Below are 24,203 nucleotides of genomic sequence, written 5' to 3'. Positions count from 1 at the left end.
GAATGGTTATGGCATAGAAGGCTATGTCATGTCAACTTTGACAATCTAGTTAATATTAGTAAAATGAAGAAAGTCAAAGGTTTACCAAAATTGAAGAAGCCTGATAATATCATGTGCAAACAATGTCAACTAGGAAAGATGAAAAAGTCAAGTTTCAAAAGCAAAAACTATACATCTAAAGAAGTACTTGAGTTAGTTCATACTGACTTATGTGGTCCAATGGAAGTACAAAGCTATAGAGGAGATAAGTACATAATGTTGTTTGTTGATGACTATTCCAGGATGATGACTGTTACGTTCTTAAGACAAAAATCTGATGCCTTTCAAATTTTTAAGTGGTATGTGGCTAAAGTTGAAAAGAAAATAGGAAAAAGCCTGAAATGCTTGAGATCAGACAGAGGTGGTGAATTCACATCAAAAGAATTCGAGATATTTTGTAATGACAAAGGAATCAAAAGACAAACGTCAGCTCCTAGAACTCCCCCACAGAATGGAATTGCTGAAAGAAAAAATAGATCTGTGATTGACTATGCCAGAACATTAATGATGGAAAATACTATTGCTCTAAAATACTAGAGAGAAGCTGTAAGTGTAGCTATTCATACACTAAACCGAGTACAAGTCAAGAAAGGTACAAATACAACACCTTTTGAATTATGGTATGGTCACTCACCCAATGTAAAACATTTCAAAGTATTTGGTTGCAAATGCTTTATCCTTAAAGATGCTAGAAATGGAAAATTTGATGCAAAAAGTGATGAAGGCATATTCCTTGGTTACTCCACTAGAAGTAAAGTATATAAGTGTTTGAATACTAACACTAACAAAATTGTGGAAAGTGCAAATGTAAACTTTGATGAGCATATAGAAGTCCAAGCTGAAGAACCAAAGAGAATGAATGAATACAGAACCTTTGTATATTCTTATAAAGGAATACCTGTTGATGTGGATGCTGTCAATCAAATTGAAACTCAACAACAAATTTCAGTCTTAGCCGAGTCACAACCAGTAAATATCGAGTTACATTCAGAAGCTGAGTTGCAGAATGAAGGAAATGCACAATCTGATACTGAAGTCAGTACACATGAAATAAATGAAGAACAACCTGACAACTCAGTACATAGTGACCCTGAATCAGAAAGATCAAACATGGAAACAAGGACAGAACTGAGATTATCCAAATATGTAAAAAGACATCACCCTGCTGAACAGAATATTGATGACAAAGATGCAAGACCAATGACAAGGAACACACTAAGACATGAATCATGTCTGATCGGCAAATCTGAACCTAAAACAGTATATGGTGCATTACAAGATGATGATTGGTATAAAGCTATGGAAGAAGAAATTGATCAAATAAAGAAGAACAAAACCTGGAGTTTGGTTCCTAGACCAGTTGACAAGAATGTGATTGGCACCAACCGGGTATTCAAAAACAAGCTAGATGAGAATAGTGAGATTACTAGAAACAAAGCTAGACTAGTATGCAAGGGTTATGCTCAAGAAGAAGGACTAGACTATGGGGAAACATTCGCCCCTGTTGCTAGAATGGAAGGAGTAAGAACCTCACTTGCATATGCTGCATATAAAGATTTCAAAGTTTATCAGATGGATGTAAAGTCTACTTTTTTAAATGGTATACTAGAAGAAGAAGTCTACATTGAATAACCAGAAGGATTTGTTGATGAGAACAACAGGGATATGGTTTGTAAACTACATAAAGCACTCTATGGTCTGAAACAAGCACCCAAAGCATGGTATGAGAGACTTCACAAGTATCTAGTGCAAATAGAATTTGAAAGAACTGATGATAACAGCAACATGTACATCAAATCAGAAGAAGGTAAGGATATTATTGTATCTGAAATCTTTGTGGATGACATAGTGTTTGGAGGAAAGGAAGTTATTTGCAAAGGCTTTGCTGACAAAATGAAACATGAATTTGAAATGTCTATGTTTGGAGAGATCAAATTTTTTGTTGGATTGCAAGTACATCAACTAAACCATGGTATATTTGTGACACAATCAAAGTACATCAAAGAGATACTTAAAACATTTGGATTGGAGGAGTCCAAACTAGTCAGCACACCAATGGCAATAGGAAATAAGCTATCCAAAAATGATGAATCAGCTGAAGTCAATCAAACAATGTACAGATCCATGATTGGAAAACTACAATATGTTGTGCATAGCAGACCAGACATAGCATTGGCAGTTGGAATAGTGGCTAGATTCTCTTCTAATCCCAAAGAAAATCATCTCATAGCAGTAAAAAGAATAATGAGATATCTTAAAGGAACTGATAACTTTGGTCTATACTACAAAAAGAATGGAAAGTTTGAACTCAATGCATATAAAAATGCAGATTGGGGAGGTAACATTGATGACAGAAAAAGCACAAGTGGAGGTGCATTATTTTTAGGTAAAAGTCTAGTTACTTGGACTAGCAAGAAACAAACATGCACATCCTAGTCCACTGCAGAATCAAAGTATGTGGCAGTTGCAGTCAATTGCACAAACATTGTGTGGCTCACACATCTATTGAAAGGAATGAAAGAAGAGGTAACAAAACCTGTGATATTGTATTGTGATAATACAAGTGCTATAAACATATCCAAAAATCTAGTAATGCATGCAAAAATCAAGCATATTGCAATTGAGTATCATTATGTCAGAGAATTGGTAGAAGACAAACAAGTGAAGTTGGAATAAATTCACACAAAGGAACAAACTGCAGATATCTTCACCAAACCATTGCCCAAGCATGCTTATGAATATCTTAGAGGCAAGTTGGGGGTAATACCCCTAACTCAAGTAGTTTAAAGCAACAAGGATGCTACCTTGCATCAACAGGAACAAATCATTAAAATATCAGAAGAATGATGCAGAGGATGATAGTAGGAGTAGAAACTCCAAATGAATCACAAGCATGGTGACAGTGGGAGAATACATCAAGAAGCCAAAGCTTATACTTCACATGTTAAAGATGTTACATCTTTGGCATTTATGTCAAAGAGGGAGAAATATGCAAAAATTTGATCAATACAAAGCAAGAGGGAGATACATATGAAAGAGGGAGATATATGAGATCAGTAGTAAGGATGCAAGTAGCCAGGAAAAGTAGTAGACAACGTATACAATCTTGATGGTAACTAAGTTGATCAATTGATCAGTTTGGTTTTGCCATCAATGCCAAAGAGGGAGATTGTTGGAAATGATTGAAAAGATCATGAAGAAAATGGTTGGAATGATCGTATGGAACTGGTAAAGAATGTTCTCAATCATTGTTTTGTCATTGATGTCAAACTTGCTACTTGCAAGAATGACAATTTCTTTAGTGATCCAAATACTATCAATTGGTTGATTGACAAGGAGGAGGCAATCAATAAGATGTAACTAGAACACCTAGAGAAAGGTTGAAGTTATGATGTTGTAATGAAGTCCAAGGATCAGCTAAGTCATTGATGAAAAAGTGTATTGATGACATACTCTAAGACACACAGAATAGGCACATTGAAACATATCAAAGATGTAAGGTTTTAGCTAAGTCATTTGTAAAAGACTAACTAAGATCATTAAGGAGCCAAACAGATTCCTATTTGAAGCTGAGCAAGTGCCGAGTGAACTTTAGATGCCGAGCAAAATCAAGTGTCGAGCAGAATCAAGTGTCGAGCAGAATCAAGTGCCATGCAAATACAAGTGTCGAGTGAGCATCAGTAAACCAATAGTGCCGAGTTGTTGCATTATTTCAAAAATTGAAGATTCACCAAATCTAAGCCGACAAGATTGTTATCTAGAAATCTGTCAATTAAATGGAGGATAAGAATGATGAGCTAGTGGCACAGAACACCATGTAGAACGTTTTTGGAGAATAGAACTGGACTCTAGACGAAGTTTTCTACATAAGAGCAAGATATGGGGTAGATACATTGTATCCTACCTAATCCATTTGAAACCCTAAAATTGGAGAGGGAGAATTGAGTGGAAAAGGCAAACCAAATTCTTATTTAAGGAGTCATAAGGTCATGAAGCAAAGAGAGGAGAAGGTGGTCGAGCATAAAAGCCTGAAGTGTTGAAGAAAGTGCTAAGGAGAAGAAAGCACAGAAACTCTGTTTGGATAGACAACCACAAGGATGATTGCATTGGTATGATGAGTAAGAAGACTCAAGGAGACGAAGCTTGAGATGACAAGCTATAAGAACTAAAGTGATTAAAAGCTAATCAAAAGGACTGAACTAAAGAGTGATCTGAAATCTACAAAGTATGTTGTAAGTTGTATCAGATCAACAATCCATTATTGTTACTCTCTAACAATTGTAATAGTTAGTTTAAATCATATGGACTTAGGTTGGTTTAATAGCCATGAGGTAAATCCTTTAACAGGGTGACATTCCAAGTGAATGTTCTAAAGTCCTTTGATCAGGCCCATTCCTAACAGTTTGGTGAAATCCTCTAACAAGGTCACATTTAATAGTGTGTTGTAAGCCTTTAACAGGGCAGGCTTTTAATAGGGCATCACTTTAGAAGAGTGAAAATCAAGTAGCATGTTACTAGTGGTTTTTTCCAAATTGGGTTTCCACGTAGATCATTGTGTCATGTGTTGATCTTGCATGTTTTATGGCTACATACTGATTTACTGTAATTTGCTAGGATGATTATTTTAAGCTTGGATGGATGAAAAGTTTATGGGCTCACTATAATTTGAGAAAAAGTATTATTAGGGCATTTGGACCGTGGATAACTGATTCACCCCCCCCCCCGCTCTCAGTTATTCTAAAGAATTCTAACAACAAATGCATCAGTCTATGTTGAACGATACCTTCACCTAGAGGGGACGGAGGCACCAACCTCCCAATGATCCCCCCTCAACATGATCCAAGGGGTTTGATCTTGTAACCCAGTGCTCTAATACCAATTGTTGGAATCATCATTGTTGTTACACCGAAAGCTCAAGCTATCAATGAACATCACAATAGCCAGAGACAAGGATCCATAAGGTGGTTAAGCACATGTCACAAATCCATCAGTCTATGTTGAATGGTACCTTCACCTAGAGGGGATAGAGACACCAACCTCCCAACAGTATTATGTTTCATGGTTGCACCAGATACCTCCTTCCTTTGGTATTGTATAGAAATTACACAGTTGGAAATTCTACTGTTTGGTAGGATCCCGAGGAAGTGTTTTTTGCATTATTTCGGCATTGTAGGGTTGGGTATTCTATGTGTTAGATAGGATTCCAAGGAACTGTAAGGCTTCATGGTTGGGTAGGAAAGAACCTCAACCATATTTTATGTTATGATTGAGTGGCAAGTAGGTCATACATCACAACTTGTGCTTATATTTTGGTTAAACACTTTTACATTAAGGAAAATATGAAAGCATATTAATGTTAAGATGTAACATTTGTTGACTTAAATTTTCCTTGAATTATTGTGGTGATGAGATGGGCTTGAGGGCTTAGGTCATGTAAATGAGAAAAGTGGGTCTTCTAATCCTTACACTTGATTGGTGAGCATAGCTAGATGATTTACTTAATTTGTGTGAATTGCATGAAAGATAGTATTGTACTTGTATGTTGTACTTATTGATCCATGTCCAATGTCTAGGTTGACATTTTTTATGATGCTCATTGAAGTATAATACTTTAGATTATACTTGATGTAAACATATGATGAAACTAAGTTTGACATGTAGGTCAACTCCTCAAGTATATTCATTTATGTCATAGTCTTGAGATGACATGTTCTATTCAAAAATTGTTTGATAATTATTGTATGAAATGTAATTATTGTGGTATCCATCATTTCAACATGTAGGTCGAAAACCAATATATAGATACATAATTAATTGGAAGATATTTTAACTACTAATTGATTTGATTATATGTAGTTAAGCTTTGACTTGACTTGACTTTTTAGCCTAGGTGGCATGTGTATGGAAATGTGGTTTTTACTAGAGTCATAATCTAAAGAGAAATTGATATCACGACTTCTTGTTTATAGGAAGTCATCGACACATTTGACTTAGTCAATGCGATCGATAAACATTGACTGATTATTTGGTCGTCTTGAGTTGTTTGTTTTGGGCTTCTAGTTGATATGTTGTTTGACATAGACTTAGTCATCATGTATTTGACTTCTAGACCTTTGGTCGATATGTATGGTTGGCATTGGTTTTTTTTTTCTACTTTATGTAGAACTGTGGATCAATATTGTTTGATACATTTGACTATGTGGCTTTCTATCATTCATCTTCATCATATTGGTTAAATATATAATGATAATTTTGAGCTTTATGATGCATTTTGATGTAAAATGTCAATTTTTTGTAAATATTTAGATACATAATTATGTTTAAATGTTAATGGGTACATTGATGATATTATATGTGGATGTCACGATATTTCATGCTAATTTAAATGATGATGAATTAGATACAATGTGATTGCATTACTTGATTATGTTTCATGGATGATGACCTAATGTTGTGGATGCCTACTCACTTATGGAGCACACATGCTAGATGGTATGCATGGTTGATTATTTTTGTTACTCATGATAAAGGTGAGATTAAAGAGGAGGTTAATGGAAACATTGACTCTTAATATTTATAACTGGATATTTATCTACTTGACCTATTGACATTGGGAATGAGCTAAAAATATTTTTGAGAGTATATATATGAGCATGGCAGGTAGTGGATGTGTCGTATCTACCAGCGAGGTCAAATCCATGTGATGCAAGGTATGTTAAGTAATCACAAGTATGTGCATGATATTAGGCAATTTTAAGGTAATATGTTACTTAATTTTGAGAATCCTTGAGATAAGTGTTTGATTTGAATTTTCTTTAGATATTTGATTTTGACTTATGATATACGATGGACTGATATTCTGGTATTGTTCATGTAATGCCACAAAGGAAATAACACATGATGGTGTAGAGATCCAATGATTGTTTAATCATGCAACGAATTGAGTATATTTGATCATGTTTATATGAGCATTGACCTATCAATGTTGTTTCGAGTGTGTCTGGATGATTGCAGGGAGAAGGTGAGAGTGTGGTTGAGGTATAGAAGTTTAGCTCCTTAGAAGGGGAAGGTCGGGTCATTTGGTAGCCTACACACACCACATCATTATAATTGTTGTTGACTTATTGACTCTTGTTTCTCCCTTATCTCAAGTCAACTTTGAGTTTTGTTTCTACTTAAAGCTCTTGAGATGAAAACATAAATGGTAGATAATAAATCATTTTATTTCATGCCTTATGATATATGAGGATGAATAATAAATTGTATTTCCTTACCTAGTAGAGTAGGTACAATTGATGTATAATGTATTAGAGTGCATTTTGACCTTGTTCCTTCGGTGGAAGTTTATATTGTTGATAGAAATGAATGCAACATGTGTTATTATAAGTAATGAAATTTATTTTCTCAACTATCTTTATATATATAATTGTGATTCTTATATATATCAATGTATCTTGACAATGCATTTTATAAGGGAGGGAGGATTTCACATCTCATTTTTCCACAACCTCACCATACTAATAAAAATTAGTGCCACATGGATTTGGTGATGAAATTAATAATCATATTTCTTCCATTAACAACATATTTAGTTAGATGTAAAGTGTTACATCATCTTGCTCGGATGAGGAAAATAAAATTAGGTCAGTTATTCATTTAGGAATTTTTAATTATAGACTATGATGATATGAAATACAATGGGGGGATGGAACTGGAGAGACCTTGGCAGTTGGTGCTAGAGAAGAAGAAAAAAATAAAATTGGGGAAATGGGCTCTGCAAGGGATTGGACAACAACAATTTTCACCAAGTTCTCCTGATTTCTACAATATATTGATTTCATGTTCATTTGGAATGGTATGAAATGAAGAAGGAAATCTTGGTATTGTGAAAAGATTCTAGTTTGGAAGTATCTTTTACTATAATTGCATTTAATTTTCAAATTAAAGAAGTCTGCATGATTATTCCCCCTGTGAAAATGTATTTCTTTTTTTTATTTGTGTGTATATGACCGATTGTTTTTCTCAAATAGTCACCCCTTACAATTAAGGAGAAAATACAATTTTAACCAATTCGTAACTAGTTAATGTTTGGAGGCAGTTAGATCAATAAATGAGTCCAAACATTGAATGGGATTTCTTAGCATACATTCCCATATGATGAAATCATAAATCTTGTCCAAAACAATGAACTTGTACTATCACTTTGTATATTTGCATCTTTTTTCTAATTATGAGGAAAGAAACTAAAATGATCCCTTTGGTCATTGTTCAATTCTCTTTGTTAATGCTTCCACTGTAGCACATTATTTCAAGGTTTTAACTTGATTACTATTAGAGAAGAAAGTGTTTTATTTAACCATACAGCAATAATAGATCCTGATAGAAGGATTCAATAATCAAATTGCTTATGCCTTATATGGGATATAGATAGAGCGTCATGAGTGGGTGGATTCAGTCTTTAAGTTTGTGTGTGAAATATAACCACCTTCATTTAAGGTAAAATACAAAGATTGTTAAATGCAATTTCCCATGTTCAGACTATAGGGAGTCAATGATGATATTGTTAAGTTTAGGTAGCTTGGACAGTTGTTCATCCTCATGTGATTAATTGGAAAATAATTGTTAGAGTTACAAAAAATAATTATTTGTTAATTAATTGACTCCTAGAAGCTAGTAGTAACCTATTGGTTAGGTTGTTTTAATTGAGAAGCAACTAGAAACTTCTTGGTTAGGAAACAACTAGAAACCTCTTGGTTGAGTTGTCTTTATCAAGAAGCAACTAGAGACCTCTTGGTTAACTAGTATAAAATGGGGTCAAGGGAGGCATTTGAAGAACAGAACAAAATAGAGAACAAGATTTGTATAAGCATTTGCAGTGTTAGCAAATAAGTTTGTAGTGATAACAAACAATCATACAGTGTTAGCAAGGTTGTAGTGATAACGTTGGGGATAGTAGTGGGGAATATCAATAAGAAAAATTAGGAGCTTGTTTAAATGCTGTCAATGAGAGGAATGGAATTTTGTATCTCTTGATTTGTCGAAGGTAATATATTTTCCACCTACAGAACTGGTTTTCCCTTACGGGTTTTTCCAAGGACAATTTGTTCGAAAATATTGTGTTTTTTGTGTTCTAAATTTCTTTTTGTATTTTATTGGTGAAGTTGCAGTTGTGTTATTTTTTGATATTAGCTGTGAAATTTTTTTCCATTAGTTCAATAATCGCTTACAATAGAAGATTAATAATTAGTGACTACAATAGTGTTAATTTTCACATGGTATCAAAGCATTGTTGAGGGTAGAAGAGTTTTACCCTAGGAAATAAATTGTGATCTCTTCAGAATTATTATTGCTTTAATCCCTTGAGATGGCTTTAGCTAGTTTGAGAGATCAAGATAGATTGGATGGTGCTTTAAATTTTGGTGTCTGGAAGGCCAGAATTTTTTTATTGTTGGAAAAGAATGGTATCAAGGATTATGCTACCAGTGTTGTAGTTTTACCAATGGGTGTGACACATCTTGCAACATATAAGAAGGATGATGCCAAGGGGAGGAGGATTATCCTTGATGATGTCAAGGATCATATTGTTCCACATATCGTGGAGCTAGATATAGCAAAGAAGATGTGGGATGTCATTGTGTATCTGTACTAGAATGCCACCACTAATAAGAGGATGATTCTTAGAGAGAAGCTAAAGAATACCTGGATGAAATAGGGAGAAGATGTTACAAGTTACCTCACTAGGCTTAGACTTGTCAAGGACGAGTTAGTAGTTGTTGGAGATAGTCCTAGTGATGATGAGCTAGTGAGAATAGCCCTGAATAGGTTTACTAAACAATGGAGTGTCTTTGTTCAAGTTGTCAATGGACGAGATACCTTACCCTGTTGGGATCGACTATGGAATGATTTCACTTAGGAGGAGTTTAGACTAAGTCTTGTCAATGGATCCAACAAGAGTCAAAAAAGTGAGGTGGAACAGGAGAACATTTCCCTAGCAGGGAAAGGGACAGCAAAGAAGGGGTCTAGCAAAGGATCGAACTCACAAAGTGAGAAGAAGAAGAAGGACCTTTGTAGGTCAAGTGCTTTGGATGTCATGAGTATGGTCACTATGTCAGTCATTTCCTAGAAAGGAACAAGGCAAAGAAGTGGGGAGCAGCTTCAGCAAGTGTAGATGAACTCTCCAGTAAAATGGAAGATGAGTTTTCACTTATAGCTTGTATGGTGAGCTCAACCTCACAAACTATTTGGTATATAGATAGTGGGGCATCATTTCATATGATAGGAGTTAGATATCTACTTCTCTAGTTATAAGGAGGAGAACATCAATATCCATATTTCTATGGGAAACTTGTCCAAACTCAACCCAGTTGGGAAAGGGACTATTCAGTTTCAGAGGGAGAATGGAAAGATAATTCTAGTTCATGATGTATTGTATGTGCCAAGATTAGGTATGAATTTGATTTCTATATCTATTCTTCAGGATAGGGGGTATAATGTACTCTTTAGAGGGACACGTGTTGATTAAGCACAAGGATTAGAAATAACCCATAACTATTGGAGTTAGGAGTGGTTGATTTTATAGGTTGCAATTTGACACTCCTAAGGCACTCATGAGCAACTGTAATCCTAGAGATCTTGGAGAGCTATGGCATAGGAGGATGGGCCATATTCATCATGGAGCACTCAAATTGCTTTGTGAGACGGTGACAGGTGTTTCAAAGATGAGAACAAAGCATGATGATGTATGTAAGGGATGCATGTTGGGGAAGTTTGTGAAAGCATCTTTTCCAAGGAGTGACACCAGATCTGAAGGTGTTCTTGATCTAGTACATTCATATGTATGTGGACTGATGTCGACAAAGTCTATTAGAGGATATGAGTACTATGTTACTTTTATTGATGATTTCTCCAAGAAGACCTGGATATACTTCTTGAAGACCAAGGATGAGGTTTTCACTCAGTTCCAAGAGTTTAAGGCTCTACTAGAGAACTTGACAAGAAGGAAGATAAAGGTTCTTCAATTAGACAATGGAGGCAAGTACAAAGGAAATAACTTCCAGGAGTTCTATACCAAGGAAGGAATCAAGAGAGAGTGGACAATTCCTTATAATCCATAGCAGAATGGAATTGTTGAGAGGAAGAACTGTTCTATATCGTAGGCAGCAAGAACCATGCTACATTACCAAGATATGCCTCACTACTTATGGGCAGAAGTGTGTAGTACAGTAGTCTACATTCAGAATAGGGTTCCACACAAGGTACTAGGGAGGATGACACTAGAGGAAGCTTTCACAAGCAAGAAGCCTGATGTTATCCATTTCAGAATATTTGGGAGTTTAGCATATTATCATATTCTAGGTGATACACGTACGAAGTTAGATCAAACTACAGAGAGGGGGTACTTTATAAGGTACAGTGAAACCTCAAAGGCATATAGGATTTTTATCCCCGGGACTAGAAGAATTATTGTTAGGTGTGATATTAAGTTCATGGAAGACAAGGCATTCAGAAGGTCTAGAGATTTGCTAGCAGATGATTAGAGTGAGCAACCAATAGAAGCTCCAAGCCCTAGTCAAGGGCAACAGAGCACAAGTATAGTTACCAGTACAAGTGTAGGCTCAGGTGGTAAAGTTTCACAGAGCATAGAGCAACAGGTGCAATAGGAAATGCATCTAGAAGACTTAGAGGTTGATATGTCATCCTCTACAGTTGGCAGCAGGAATCGTGAGGTTCAAGAGGCACAAAGGGATACTCAGGAGTTTATGGGAGCTCCTAAAAAAGAGTGCTAGATAGCGGAGACAACCAGCCAAGTTCAATGACTATGTGGCATTAGTTAGTCAGTTGGCAGATAGTGAGCCTTCCAGCTATCAGGAGGTTGCAGAGCATTAGGTATGGTGGCATGCTATCATTGAGGAGTATAACTCAATAATTCAGAATGATGTGTAGGAGGTAGTTCCTAGGCCAACAAATAGAACAGTAGTTGGATCACGTTGGATCTATAAGATAAAGCACAGTGTAGATGGTAGTATCAAGAAATATAAGGCAAGGTTCATGTCTAAGGGGTTCTCTTAGAAGGAGGGAATAGACTACGAGGAGACATTTTCTCTAGTGGCTAGGTATACTTCTATACGAGCTGTGATCTCATTTGCAGCATAGATGGGATGGCAGATCCATCAAATGGATGTCAAGACAGCATTCCTTAACAGTGAGTTAAAGGAGGAGGTATACATAGAGCAACCAGAAGGATTTGTAGCACACAGCAAAGACAGCCACAAGTGCGGATTGAAGAAAGCATTGTACAGACTCAAACAAGCTCCTAAAGTGTGGTATGAGTGCATTGACACATACTTGCAGGAAATGGACTTTGTGAAGAGTGAAGTGGATGCTAACCTCTACTACTTGGTGGTTGGTGGTGAGAATCTCATTCTTCTTCTTAATGTGGACAACTTGTTTCTTATAGGTTCACTAGGGCTCATAGAAGACTGCAAGAGGGACCTTGCAGAAGAGTTTGAGATGAACGACTTAGGACTCATGCACTACTTTCTAGGCATGGAACTGTGGCAAACAGATGGAGAGATTTTCCTTGGTCAAGGGAAATATTGCATTGAAATCTTGAAGAGATTCGGGATGGAGGATTGCAAAGCCATGTCTACACCCATGATCACAAATTGGAGAAAGGTAGATACATCTAAGGAAAATAATGTAGAGCCCACCTTATACAGATAGTTGATTGGTTCGCTTATGTATTTGGTCAACACTAGGCTAGATATAGCATTTGCTGTAAACTCTCTTAGTCAATTCATGGTTGAACCAAAGAGAATGCATTGGACAACAACCAAGCATGTATTGCATTACTTGTGCAGTACAGCTGAGTATGGGATCAAATATGTCTGAAGTGAAGGTATCAGGTTGATGGGCTATACTAATACAGATTGGGTAGAAAGTACAATGGACAAAAGGAGCACTTCAGGGTGTTGTTTCAGTTTGGGATCAGGAGTTGTATCTTGGTTCAACAGGAAGCAAAAATTTGTGGCTTTGAGTTTAGTAGAAGCAAAATACATAGTAGCTAGCATGGCAACATGTGAAGCTATATGGATTTGGAAGTTGTTAGTAGTCTTGTTTGGTCAAAAGGTTGAGACTACTATGGTACATTGCGACAATCAGAGTTGCATCAAGTTGTCTGAGAATCCAGTGTTTCATGATAGGTCTAAACATATAGACATCAGATATTGTCTACAATGGGAGGTTGTTCAGCTACAGTACATAACTATGGAGGAACAGGTAGTAGACATTCTAACAAAGGCATTGGGGAAGGTGAAATTCATCTTCTTCATAGATAAGTTGGGTGTTATGCAGAACAACTTCCTCACTAAGAGGGAGTGCTAATTTTAGGTAGCTTGGATAGTTGTTCCTCCTCATGTGATTAATTGGCAAATAATTGTTAGAGTTACAAAAAATAATTATTTGTTAATTAATTGACTCCTTCTAGAAGGCAATAGTAACCTATTGTTTAGGTTGTTTTAATCGAGAAGCAACTAGAAACTTCTTGGTTAGGAAATAATTAGAAACTTCTTGGTTGAGTTGTCTTTATCAAGAAGCAATTAGAAACCTCTTGGTTAAGTAGTATAAAAGGGGGTCAAGGGAGGCATTTGGAGAACAGAATAGAACAGAGAACAACAAGAGTTGTAGAAGCATTTACAATGTTAGCAAACAGTCTTGCAGTGTTAGCAAGGGCGCAGTGATAGCATTGGAGATAGTAGTGGGAAATATCAGTAAGAGAAATTAGGAGGTTGTCTAAATTCTGTCAATGAGAGGCAAGAAATTTTGTAATTCTTGATTTACTGAAGTTAATATATTTTCCACCTGTAGAACTAGTTTTCGCTTAGGGGTTTTTCTAGGGACAATTTGTCTGGAAATATTGTGTTCTTTGTGTTCTGAATTTCTTTCTATATTTAATTAGTGAAGTTGCAATTGTGTTATTTTTTGATATTAATTGTGAATTTATTTCTAGTAGTTTAATAATCATTTACGATAGAAGATTAATAATCAATGACTATAATAGTGTTAATTTTCACATATATCCCCGACATTGTTTGCAATCATGTCAAATGCACCATCAATGCATTAATGGTAAACTTGGAAAGATTTCAATATACACTAGATTAGTGAGATGGCATTCCACATAAAGGAATGAGTGCTTCAAAAACATATGACTAATAACCACAAATTTTGGGGCGTATTATATGTTGTGTTTGAGTTTAGAGTTGAAAAATAGGGAATTATATTGTTCCAATTAGTTTCCTATAGTGAATTCAAACAACTTAAATTGAAAACATTGCTTTGACTCGAATGTGTTTTGAACCAAAATAGTAGAAAGCGCAAGGGAACAAGCCATGAACTAATGAAAACAAACATTTCATACTCCTTATTTAGTAGTAGGCACCGTGTTTTATTTAATTAGTTGTGTGGATCAGTGGTTGGTTTGTGAAACCAATGCCCTTTCCACTCAAGTAGAAAGTGTCTCACAATTAGTCAATCCAATATCGTGCTCAAATATGTCCTCGTGCGGGCAAACTGTAGTAATCGATAGATTCTTTTTATTGTTTTGTAACTAAAGCTATGTTCTAAATACTAGACAGTGAATTGGCAAGGATCACTTAGCCTATCTAAATATGAAACTGTATGAATATTGACTTTCATTATCTTTGGAGCTGATGAATTAAGTTGGTTCTTGCCTTAATAATGCTTGACAATTACAACACACGATTGCCAATGAACAATATAGCAAGACAAAGACATTACCAAGTTGAACTAAAATCGAGAATGGTAAATATGAATCCTTGTTATTTATTGTCCATGAATAATATAAGAAACTTGAGGACAAATACGGAATTATGTCTGGATAAAACTTTTGAGTGTCTGCATTAACTTGCTGGATCGTTTCATTTCTAAGTGATTGAATGCTCCTAATGAATCATTAAGTCTATGGTTAAACTTGTAAGAACATCACATGGTCAATGTGCTAAAAGCATTCCTTGGATTTAAGGGCAACATTGTTGTTTAAATTATAAATGAGGTGGGGTAAATATGCTAAAAGCATTCCTTGGATTTAAGGGCAACATTGTTGTTTAAATTATAAATGAGGTGAAAGGATAGTGTAGTCACCAAACAAATTGAAGTGTGCCTCAATAGCAACATTTTATTGAAATAATGAATTCTTTCCATATCGAGTGTCTTTGCCATTGAATTCAATAAATCCTTCAACTACTAATGGTAAATGATGATCATAAACTCTCACTATTATTCAATTCAGAATGTATACCATGTTGTCATACCTATGAATTTAAAATGCACAAGCCTTTTTAGATCATTACTGGTCATGAAAGTTATTACATGTTTCTTGTCTTGAATGTATTAGTCTTCCTTATGGATGGGTGTAATGTGGCAATTTGGGAGGGATAGGAATGGATACAGTGTGTCTTGCTTCTTCCTATCTGCTAGTTTTGAATAGAATGGATACAATGTGCATTGTTTCTTCTACCAACTAAATCTAGTTTTAAAAGTGATTTGGCCAAAGTTATTTTAATTTTACTGCATGTGTAGATATGTTGTTATTTCACTGCACTGCATATAAGTAGATATGCTTTCATTTATATTCACTACATATGTGTAGATATGTTGTTTTATGTTCCCTACCACATTTAGTAATTAGGCTACTTCGTCATATGTGAAAAGTAGTATGTTTCACGATTGCACCCGATCCATCTAATCCTCTTGTTCCGAGTTGCTAGGCTTCTTGTGCCATGTTCAAGGTGTTTTTTTGTGTCAAAAACCCCGAGGAGCTAAACAAACTATGGTCGATGTGGTTAGAGCACCTGGGCCACACTCTCATCTTAGATAGGTGGATGGAAAATGTATGATGATTGTGGAGACCAGATCTTGCAAATGGACATATGTTCAAGGCATCTTGTTTAACACTACATTTAATGTGATGTATATAATCATCTTATGACAATCATTTTGATATAATTGTACTCAATAGATAATGCAAATGTTATGCATCTTGAATGTATTTATTAAATTACATGTAGGTTAGTGTCCTTGGATAATGTCCATATTATATATTCTTTAATGGATAACTAATGTTTAATCCTTGATTATGGTCAATGAAATAATTATTGACTATTCAAATTAGGGTTTCATTTGTTTAATTCCACTTTTCTAACAATTTGATGATGTGGCAATTGCTTAGTAGGACACATTTCTTGCATTAAATGATCAAATCATAGACATTCAAAGACCCTTAAACACTATTCCAAATTTATTTTATTTTAAATGGAGATTTCATATGGCTCAAAAGTGCATGTGTAATTATTATATAAAAGGAATTGAGAAATTCATACACTAATAATGTTTGATGTGTACAAAAAATTTAAATTAGGAAAACCCTTTCAGCCTTTTAGTATTGCTATAATATAATTTATGATATCATGTTAAATCCACATAATTATATAGCTACTTCAAGTAAGAGCAAGACTTCTGTGACTTGAAAATTATGGATAGAAGAATAGACTTGAAAAGCAAGGGCCAAAGAATATCTATTCTGCCATATCTTTCGGATACAATTTTGGTCCATTCTTGAGTACTGTTAGGGTCTTGCATTTCACAAACTCTTTTGGAAAGATTCATTCAGAAAAATTATTCAACTTCATCAATAGACCAAAATCTCATGAACATAGACCAAAATCTCATGAACATAATAAAGTAAAATCAAACCTTACCAACTTACTAATAATTACTAGTTACTAGTCTTTCAGTTATTAGTCTTTCAGTTATGTCAAACTCAAACACTATAATCAAGAGTGAACAATTAGTTACAATTTATCTCCTGCGTCAAGTAAGGAGCACAATCATCAATCAATGTATTAAAGTAAAATCAAACCTTAACAACTTATTAATAATTACTAGTCTTTCAGTTATGTCAAACTCAAACACTATGATCAGAAGTGAACAATTAGTTACAATTTCTTTCCTTCGTCAAGTAAGGAGCACAATCATCAATATGTTCCAGCTTTAATTTCAAGTGCTGTATTCGGTTGCAAACGGAAATTGAAAAAATTAAAATTTTAAAAAATAGTGTTCAGTGGAAAACGGAAATTTTATTTATCAAAGACAATGTAAGAATTTAAAAATTAAATTAAATCAAATATAAAAGTAGATAAAAAAAATTACTTTGTTTAAAATTCAGTTAGCTAATCTCTACTTCAAACCTTGGATTCTACATCAAAATATGTAGAAAGAACTCTAAAACTTAAATTATGTTCTCTGGAATGGAACAGAACATTATTTCCCATCAAATCTATACTAAAAAAACTCTGACCTTCACTTTATGCATTAGATAAATTCAAATTTCCTTTTCCTTCAGCATGGTAAGCAGCATATTACAGTCTGCCCTATAACCTTGCTTTCCACAGGTTTTTTCATTACAAATATTAATATACAAGTTATGTTCATAGATAGATCCATCCTTTGTTGTGACTCGTACCAAACCAAGAGCTCGAAAGTAACATCATCCTCTGTAAACACGGCTACAAAGGTTGTCTTCCCAATCAATGTTTCAATCTTTGGCTAGGCAATGTACTTCAGAGTCTCGGACTCTGTTATGCAATTATCTGAAATGATTATATTAAGACAGCTAATGATTGTCCTTAAAAAGAGAACTTGCCTGCCAAAGAAGATTTTCTATACAAAGCTTGCAAGGCGCTGTCACTTCTCTGGATGAATTCAATTTTAACTGAGTATCATGGACTGCGCTGAGCTACATAGATGGTTCTTTTAGTTCGTAAAGTCCCTGGAATCAGTGTGAATCTGCACATACCAGACAATTTAATGATATTTCTCATCCACATTTAGGCTATCTTAGTTTACGAGGACTCAATGTACCGTTGGGCACATTCCCTGTTATACATATTTTCCCTCTTTTGACATATGTCAGTATGGAGTTGAAATATAGTTGGCCATAGGAAAGCCACCTTTCTATCTAAATAGAGCATTTACCCACAAAAGAGCCATTACAATTGGAAGCTAAACAAGAACGCATACTGTACAAGTAATTTAGAAGACTGATAGCAATAAAGACTCTTGTGCTGTCACAAAGAATTCATCCAAGCTGAGAGTGGAGAATAAATTGCTAAATTTAGATACTCACTGGCCTAAGTTTCAGTTCACCGCGACTTCTGGTAGTCAACTCATCCAAAATTTCTGCATCACCAATAATTTCCTTGATGCTATCCACTCTTCCTACTCGAGGTGTTCGAGGTGTTCTTGGAGTTCTTGGTGTCTCACGTTCCTGCCATTTAATCCATGGCAATATGATCAAGCACTCAAACTGTAAAATACCATATTCTATAGAAAAATACATTTTAGGGTAGCATCATCTGAAATAATGGATGCCTCATTGTGAAAGAGCATTATCACATAATATAGAACTCTAAATGCGTACAGATATAGTTTTTTTACTAATGTCTATTTTTGACAGAAATATATAATGTCAAATTCCCATCTTTTGTTGTTCCCTATCACCCATCATGGAGTCTAATATTGCCAGTGTAAAGGACTGAGAAACCCAAAAAAATATCGGAGTTTTTATTTTGAGCTTGTAAAACTCATGATTCAGGATTAAGAGTCCAGACACAAAGCCCAAACTTGTTAAGTGCCAACATAAATAGCATGACCACAAACATTCTAAAGAATAACTTGCTTGGTCATTGAAAAAAAAAAGGAAGATAGCCTTAATCAAATCACTTCTGTAGTTGGAAAAGTTTTACATTGCCATCTTCAAACTCTGCTTAAAAAATATGGGCCTACTGAGAACACAAAAAAAAACCAGATTTTTCATTTTCAACTTGTAGAACACGTGGATCAGGAATCAGACAAAGCCCAAGCTTGGTAAAAGTCAACGTACCTAGCATAACCACTAGTATTCTGATGAATAACTTGCTTGGCCACAAAAACAAGAAAAGTAAGCTAGCTTAATAAAATCTATTTTGGAGGCTGGGAGCATTTAACACTGTTACATTAGAGTCAAAATTAGCAAATACTCCCAATGTGGGGCCAGGGGCCTCTTGAGAACTCGAACATTACCTAATTTTTCAATTTTTACATGTAAAACTCATAGTTTAGGAATCAATACATAAGCCCGAGTTTGTTGAGTATCTAAGCATAACCACTAACATTCCTACAAAAACTTGCTAGATTGCTTGCCCTCTAAACAAAAAGAAAAGCATAGCTTGAACTAAATCGAATCCATATTGCTGATGAATCTTACACAATGTCACTTTCAAACAAAAGCCAACAAATGAACACTCTGGGATTCAAAGAGTATGGCTGTTTGAGAAAGATCTTTACCCGAATAGAGAGGCTCAAATCTCGACGAGGGAATGCTGCACTCTCTTCATACTCAGCTGCATCCAACTCAAATATGTACTTGGCTTCAAATATCTTGGGAAGCAAGTACTGTCTTAGCGGAATTAACAAGAAGAAAGGGATGGGGAAAAGAATTCCTGCTATTGGTATCCATGTAACTCCAAAACATGCCAGTAGATAAATGAACTGAAATATGGTAAAAAGAGCAATGATCTTAAAGGGCACTGTTTCCACAAATGATGCGTGCACATCCTCCAGAACCCTGCATACAGATTGGAGTACGAAGTTAGGTCTCTAGTTAAAAAAACAATTAACGAAACAGTAAAAATTGATTGAATAAAGAAGTGAATACAAACATGATATACTTGCACGGAACACGAATTCATAGGCATATTTCAACAACATATACCATTGTTTGCTTAATTGAAATTCTACTCCTTTCTATGCATCATAGGGTACTCTTTTTTTTTATATTCAAACTGTATTAGATAAAGGGTTCACACAAAATGAGAGCTGGGTCTAAAGCCTAATATGAGTCCATACATCTATAAAAAGGATTGCTCGCAGAAATTTTGAACCTACTTGAATCTGCGAGTTGGAGTGACAAAAAGCAGAAGCAGCCTTTCCCAAAATTGATTTCCTGGTAAGCTCTCTATTGCCATGTAAGCAAAGTAACCCCATAAGACAGAATTAGGAACCATTTTAATGACAGGCATCAATCCCAAAGATCCAGCCACAAGAATAGACTGCATTAAATTGCTCAGCCGTTGTTCTTTCACTCTGACTGGAAGACATGCCTCAATATGCTTTTCAGGATCAAAAGCATTTCCATCCGTTTCATTTCCTGTACTCTTGAGGACTAACTTTTTCAGATCCTTAAGTTCATGGAAATCCATTGAGGTCTACATGAAAAATAAGGAAATTTTCAATTAAGATGTAAGAATGAAATTCTAGCTAGCCTACCAAAATCAAGTTAAAATAGTAGATCAAAGATTTAATTGATTAAACATACAGGCCCGTTCTGCTCCATTTTGATGAACACCTCCTGCATATTACCATAAATCTCTGTTGTACTAGCTTGTTGTTCAATGCTTTTCTTTGCACTTTGTACCATTTTTTTCCGGATCATCTGCATGAATAGATCGAAACGAGACACTATAAATAGAAATGCAAAAGGCTTAACACAACATTGCCTCTTCATTTTTTTCTTGAGAAAGGATCAATTCTTCCATACTTAATGCAAAAAGTTAGTTCACTCCGAAAATTTAACTTGTGTCGAAGATAAAATCACCTGTCGTTTCAATACTGCAAGACTTTTAGTGTGCATAGGAGATTGTGGCAAAACACCATTTGAAGGAGGAATACCAATCAGTCCACATAGCAACACCTGAAAGAAGGAATGTAAAGGCTAGTTAGTTCATTCCTAGTAGCAATAGTTAGAATTCTACTTACATAGAAAAATATTGACTGATTTCTTAAGTCTTAAGAGAGGTGTTGACAGAACCCACCATCAATCCTAGCAAAAGTATGTCATAATGGTAAGCTGATGGGTTTTTCAGATTGAATTCTTTCTGTTGGGCCATTTGGGATGCCACGCTGTGATCAAAGAAATAAAGTCCCGCAATCATAATAGCAGGTATAAATGCTGCCAAAATGTACACGGAGGGTACATCAAGCATATCCTGTCAAAGGAAGGGTCTTGATCCATCAGCTCACTTACAAGAGTGTAAATGGCATGATACTCCTTGCGAAAACTTTGAATCCAATTACCTTAATAACTGTCCAATTAGATGAAGCTCCAGGAGACCATGGCTCAGGACTAGAGAGTCTTCTAGGGATGCCTGAAGGTACTTTGTCTGGTGCGGAGTATGACACAGCTGTCCAGACTACAATCATCAATGGAACTCCATAATCTGCTATAAAACCTCGCAACCAACCTGCTTACAACATCCAGTATGTTTACTGACTCTAATGAAATAAAAGAAGTAGATGAAAATTGCCAGTCACATAATTTGGTAGCTCCTCTTAAGAATATTGAACATGCAGGCAACAGAGATCATGTTCAACAAGGAAGAATACCTTCATAAAATTGTTTCTCCTCTTAAAAATTACACCCATAAATTACAATGTAACTGAACATGGATGAACTAGCGCATTACCTGTAGTGTATCGCCAAGCCCGTGCCCTTCTGCTTTTTAAGGCAGTGATCAACAGACCAAAGGACAGTATCAGCCCAAATAAACCATTTGCAAAAAGCCATGGAAATTGAAATTCTTCATTATTGGGATTCTCCCGTTTAGGTACTCGAAACTCTTCTACTACACCCTGAACAAAAGTTATTAGGGTAAGATAAGAATATTAAAAATACTCAGACAAGCAACAAAACTTTAGAGAAGAATACCATAACATGAATAGAGAATGCTCCCACCTTGATGGCTTCCTGCATAAACAAGACTGCGATTAGCATGCCAAACAGCTCTCCAGCTATTCTTGTAAATCTGCTTATTACCGCGGAAGCCCCAAATATTGCAAGTAAACAGAGTAGGAGAGATGTCCAGACACATGCCCTGCATAAAAAACAGGTAAAAGGTTCAAAACCTTTCAAAAGCTCCTCAGATTTTAAAGATTCAAACCTACCTGCCTTCAGTACATTTACGGCTACGCAAAAAATTTCAAAGATTCACAAACCCTGACTGAAGGGATTCAAATTCACCTTCATACAGAGCATGTGTCATTACCCATGAAAGCCCCAAACATCTGAATACCCAGAAGATTCAAGAGATTCAAGCCTGCTTTTATTAAGCACATTTACAACGTCCCAACAAGATTACAAGTTTCAAAAGCCCTGCCAATAGGATATTGAAACCTTTCCGTTGTGGAATATTATAAAAAGTTATAATCCTTTAAATACACTAATTGTTGGAGGGATTTGACTTCTTAAACCCATATGCATTTCATACATTAGCAACAATCCAACATTCTAGATGGGGAGATTTGAAAGTCACATGTCTACATAAAGCTCATTGACGGTGATCCAACAAGATTCAAATACTAAATCCCTGGAGATTGAATGACTCCAATGTATCCGGATTTGGCATATTTATGGTTATACAAGTACTAAAGGTTTTGTAATGCATACCATCCTGCCCATGCCAGAAACAGTCGCTGTCCTAGAGCACTTCTGCCCTTTGCAAAGTTATACATGTAGGTATACATAAGGACTGTAGGCTCTGCAACACCCAAGATCAGCAATGGCTGGCCGCCTAAAATAGAATGTATAATCCCACACAGAGCTGTAGAAGCCAGTGTTTGCACAGCTGACAATGTCCCATCTACAATGCAAATAACAAACCATTTCAAAACCCAATCCTTATTGAAATAAAACCTTTAAATTAACCACACCGACTTCAAAACCCAACATTCATTGACACAAATAACCCTCCTTAACCAAACTCAGTTTAAAACCCCATTTTCTGAATCAAAAGTTTAACTTCAAACAATGTGTTTGAAACACTACCTGTATCTCTGCCAAGTTGTTCTCCAAAGGCTATGACAGGAAGAGCTGAAGCGAAGAAAATGTATGCAGTGGGAGCCAATATTCTGCAATAATCATTAAACAAAACACATTTTGAGCATAACCCATCAAATGGAATCAGTTTAAGCTAGAGGGTAAGTATTACCACCTGAATCCTGCCGTAAATCCACCGATCCAGTCCTGTTTATAGCAGGGCAGCCTTCCTTTGATATCAGTGAGGATGCCACTGAATGGAGCATTCGACTTGTTGTCCATTGTTGGGCGACACCAACAGTAAGACAGTATTACATCCGCAAAATATAAGGCTGCATAAAAGCTAAAGTAGTTTGTATCCCCGGCATTTAATAGGGAACGTAGAATAAACATGTTCCCTATGCGCGTTTCAGGATTCACATAGATACACCTTTGTTAGGCTGGCACGCAGTCTGTGCCAGGTGGCTAGTCAATAAGACCGTGTGTTTTGTTTTCTGCGGAATGTCTCTCCAAAAACTTGTATTTTTTAATTCAATAAAATCGAAATATAAATAAATTTCATTTTGCCCTCTATTCGTGACGATGAGAAACTTCAATTGATACCCCCAAAAGAAATTAAAAATAATAATAAACAGCTAGACAAAAGAATCCAGACACATTCATAGAAATAGTAGTAGCTAAAAGAAATACTTTCATGAACAGTCCAAACTAGCTGATCAAGATTTACTAGAACTTAAAAACTATTGAATAGAAAATGACATCATTACTACGGCATGAAGTACCAAAAACATGTAGCTTGTATTTTCATCTCTTCTTACCAAGAGGAAAAGACTCGTGTGTAGTGTTTTGTTTTGTTTTGTTTAAATAAGATTTATAATATAGTTAGTATTTTGTAAGGTTTAATAGTGCTCTCTTTGTTTTCCAAATCTGGGCTTATCATTTCAAAACAGCTATATATCTTAAGCAAAATAATAATAATAATAACTGTTGTCTTGCATATTATTTTTACAATTTATTGAATATAATAATTGTTTTTTTTTCAACTTTGGTTGATGATTTTTATTATGACTTTAATTAATTGGTGTGGTTGTGAAGTCATTTATTTTTTTTTAATTATTACTATTAATTATGATTATGATGGTTATGATGGCTTTTAGTTGAAATGACTAAAAATGGTCTTTAGTTGGTGTTGGTTGTTTGTTAGCATGAAAATATTTTTTTTTAAAGATATGGA

General features: G+C 35.3%; 1 protein-coding gene across 1 annotated transcript; it reads right to left on the bottom strand.

Moving 5' to 3' along the window:
• Positions 1-17,401: 17,401 nt before the first annotated feature.
• LOC149547681 (boron transporter 4-like) lies at positions 17,402-23,307 on the bottom strand. The gene is made up of 13 exons (XM_089791760.1): positions 23,145-23,307; positions 22,979-23,061; positions 22,601-22,793; positions 21,890-22,028; positions 21,621-21,786; positions 21,232-21,398; positions 20,970-21,143; positions 20,753-20,848; positions 20,474-20,590; positions 20,044-20,363; positions 19,444-19,723; positions 18,245-18,385; positions 17,402-17,904 (listed from the first exon to the last, which is right to left on the bottom strand). Exons 1-13 carry the CDS (start codon positions 23,249-23,251, stop codon positions 17,872-17,874), a joined length of 2,016 nt encoding a protein of 671 aa, XP_089647886.1. The 5' UTR covers positions 23,252-23,307; the 3' UTR covers positions 17,402-17,871.
• Between the last annotated feature and the right edge of the window lie 896 nt (positions 23,308-24,203).

Source organism: Cupressus sempervirens, chromosome 7, assembly GCF_028749045.1.
Source record: "Cupressus sempervirens isolate cs-2001-9-10 chromosome 7, ASM2874904v1, whole genome shotgun sequence".
In the NCBI taxonomy this organism is placed as follows: domain Eukaryota; kingdom Viridiplantae; phylum Streptophyta; class Pinopsida; order Cupressales; family Cupressaceae; genus Cupressus; species Cupressus sempervirens.
The sequence above is the reverse complement of the archived record's forward strand: the minus strand, read 5'-3'. Positions and strand labels throughout refer to the sequence as shown.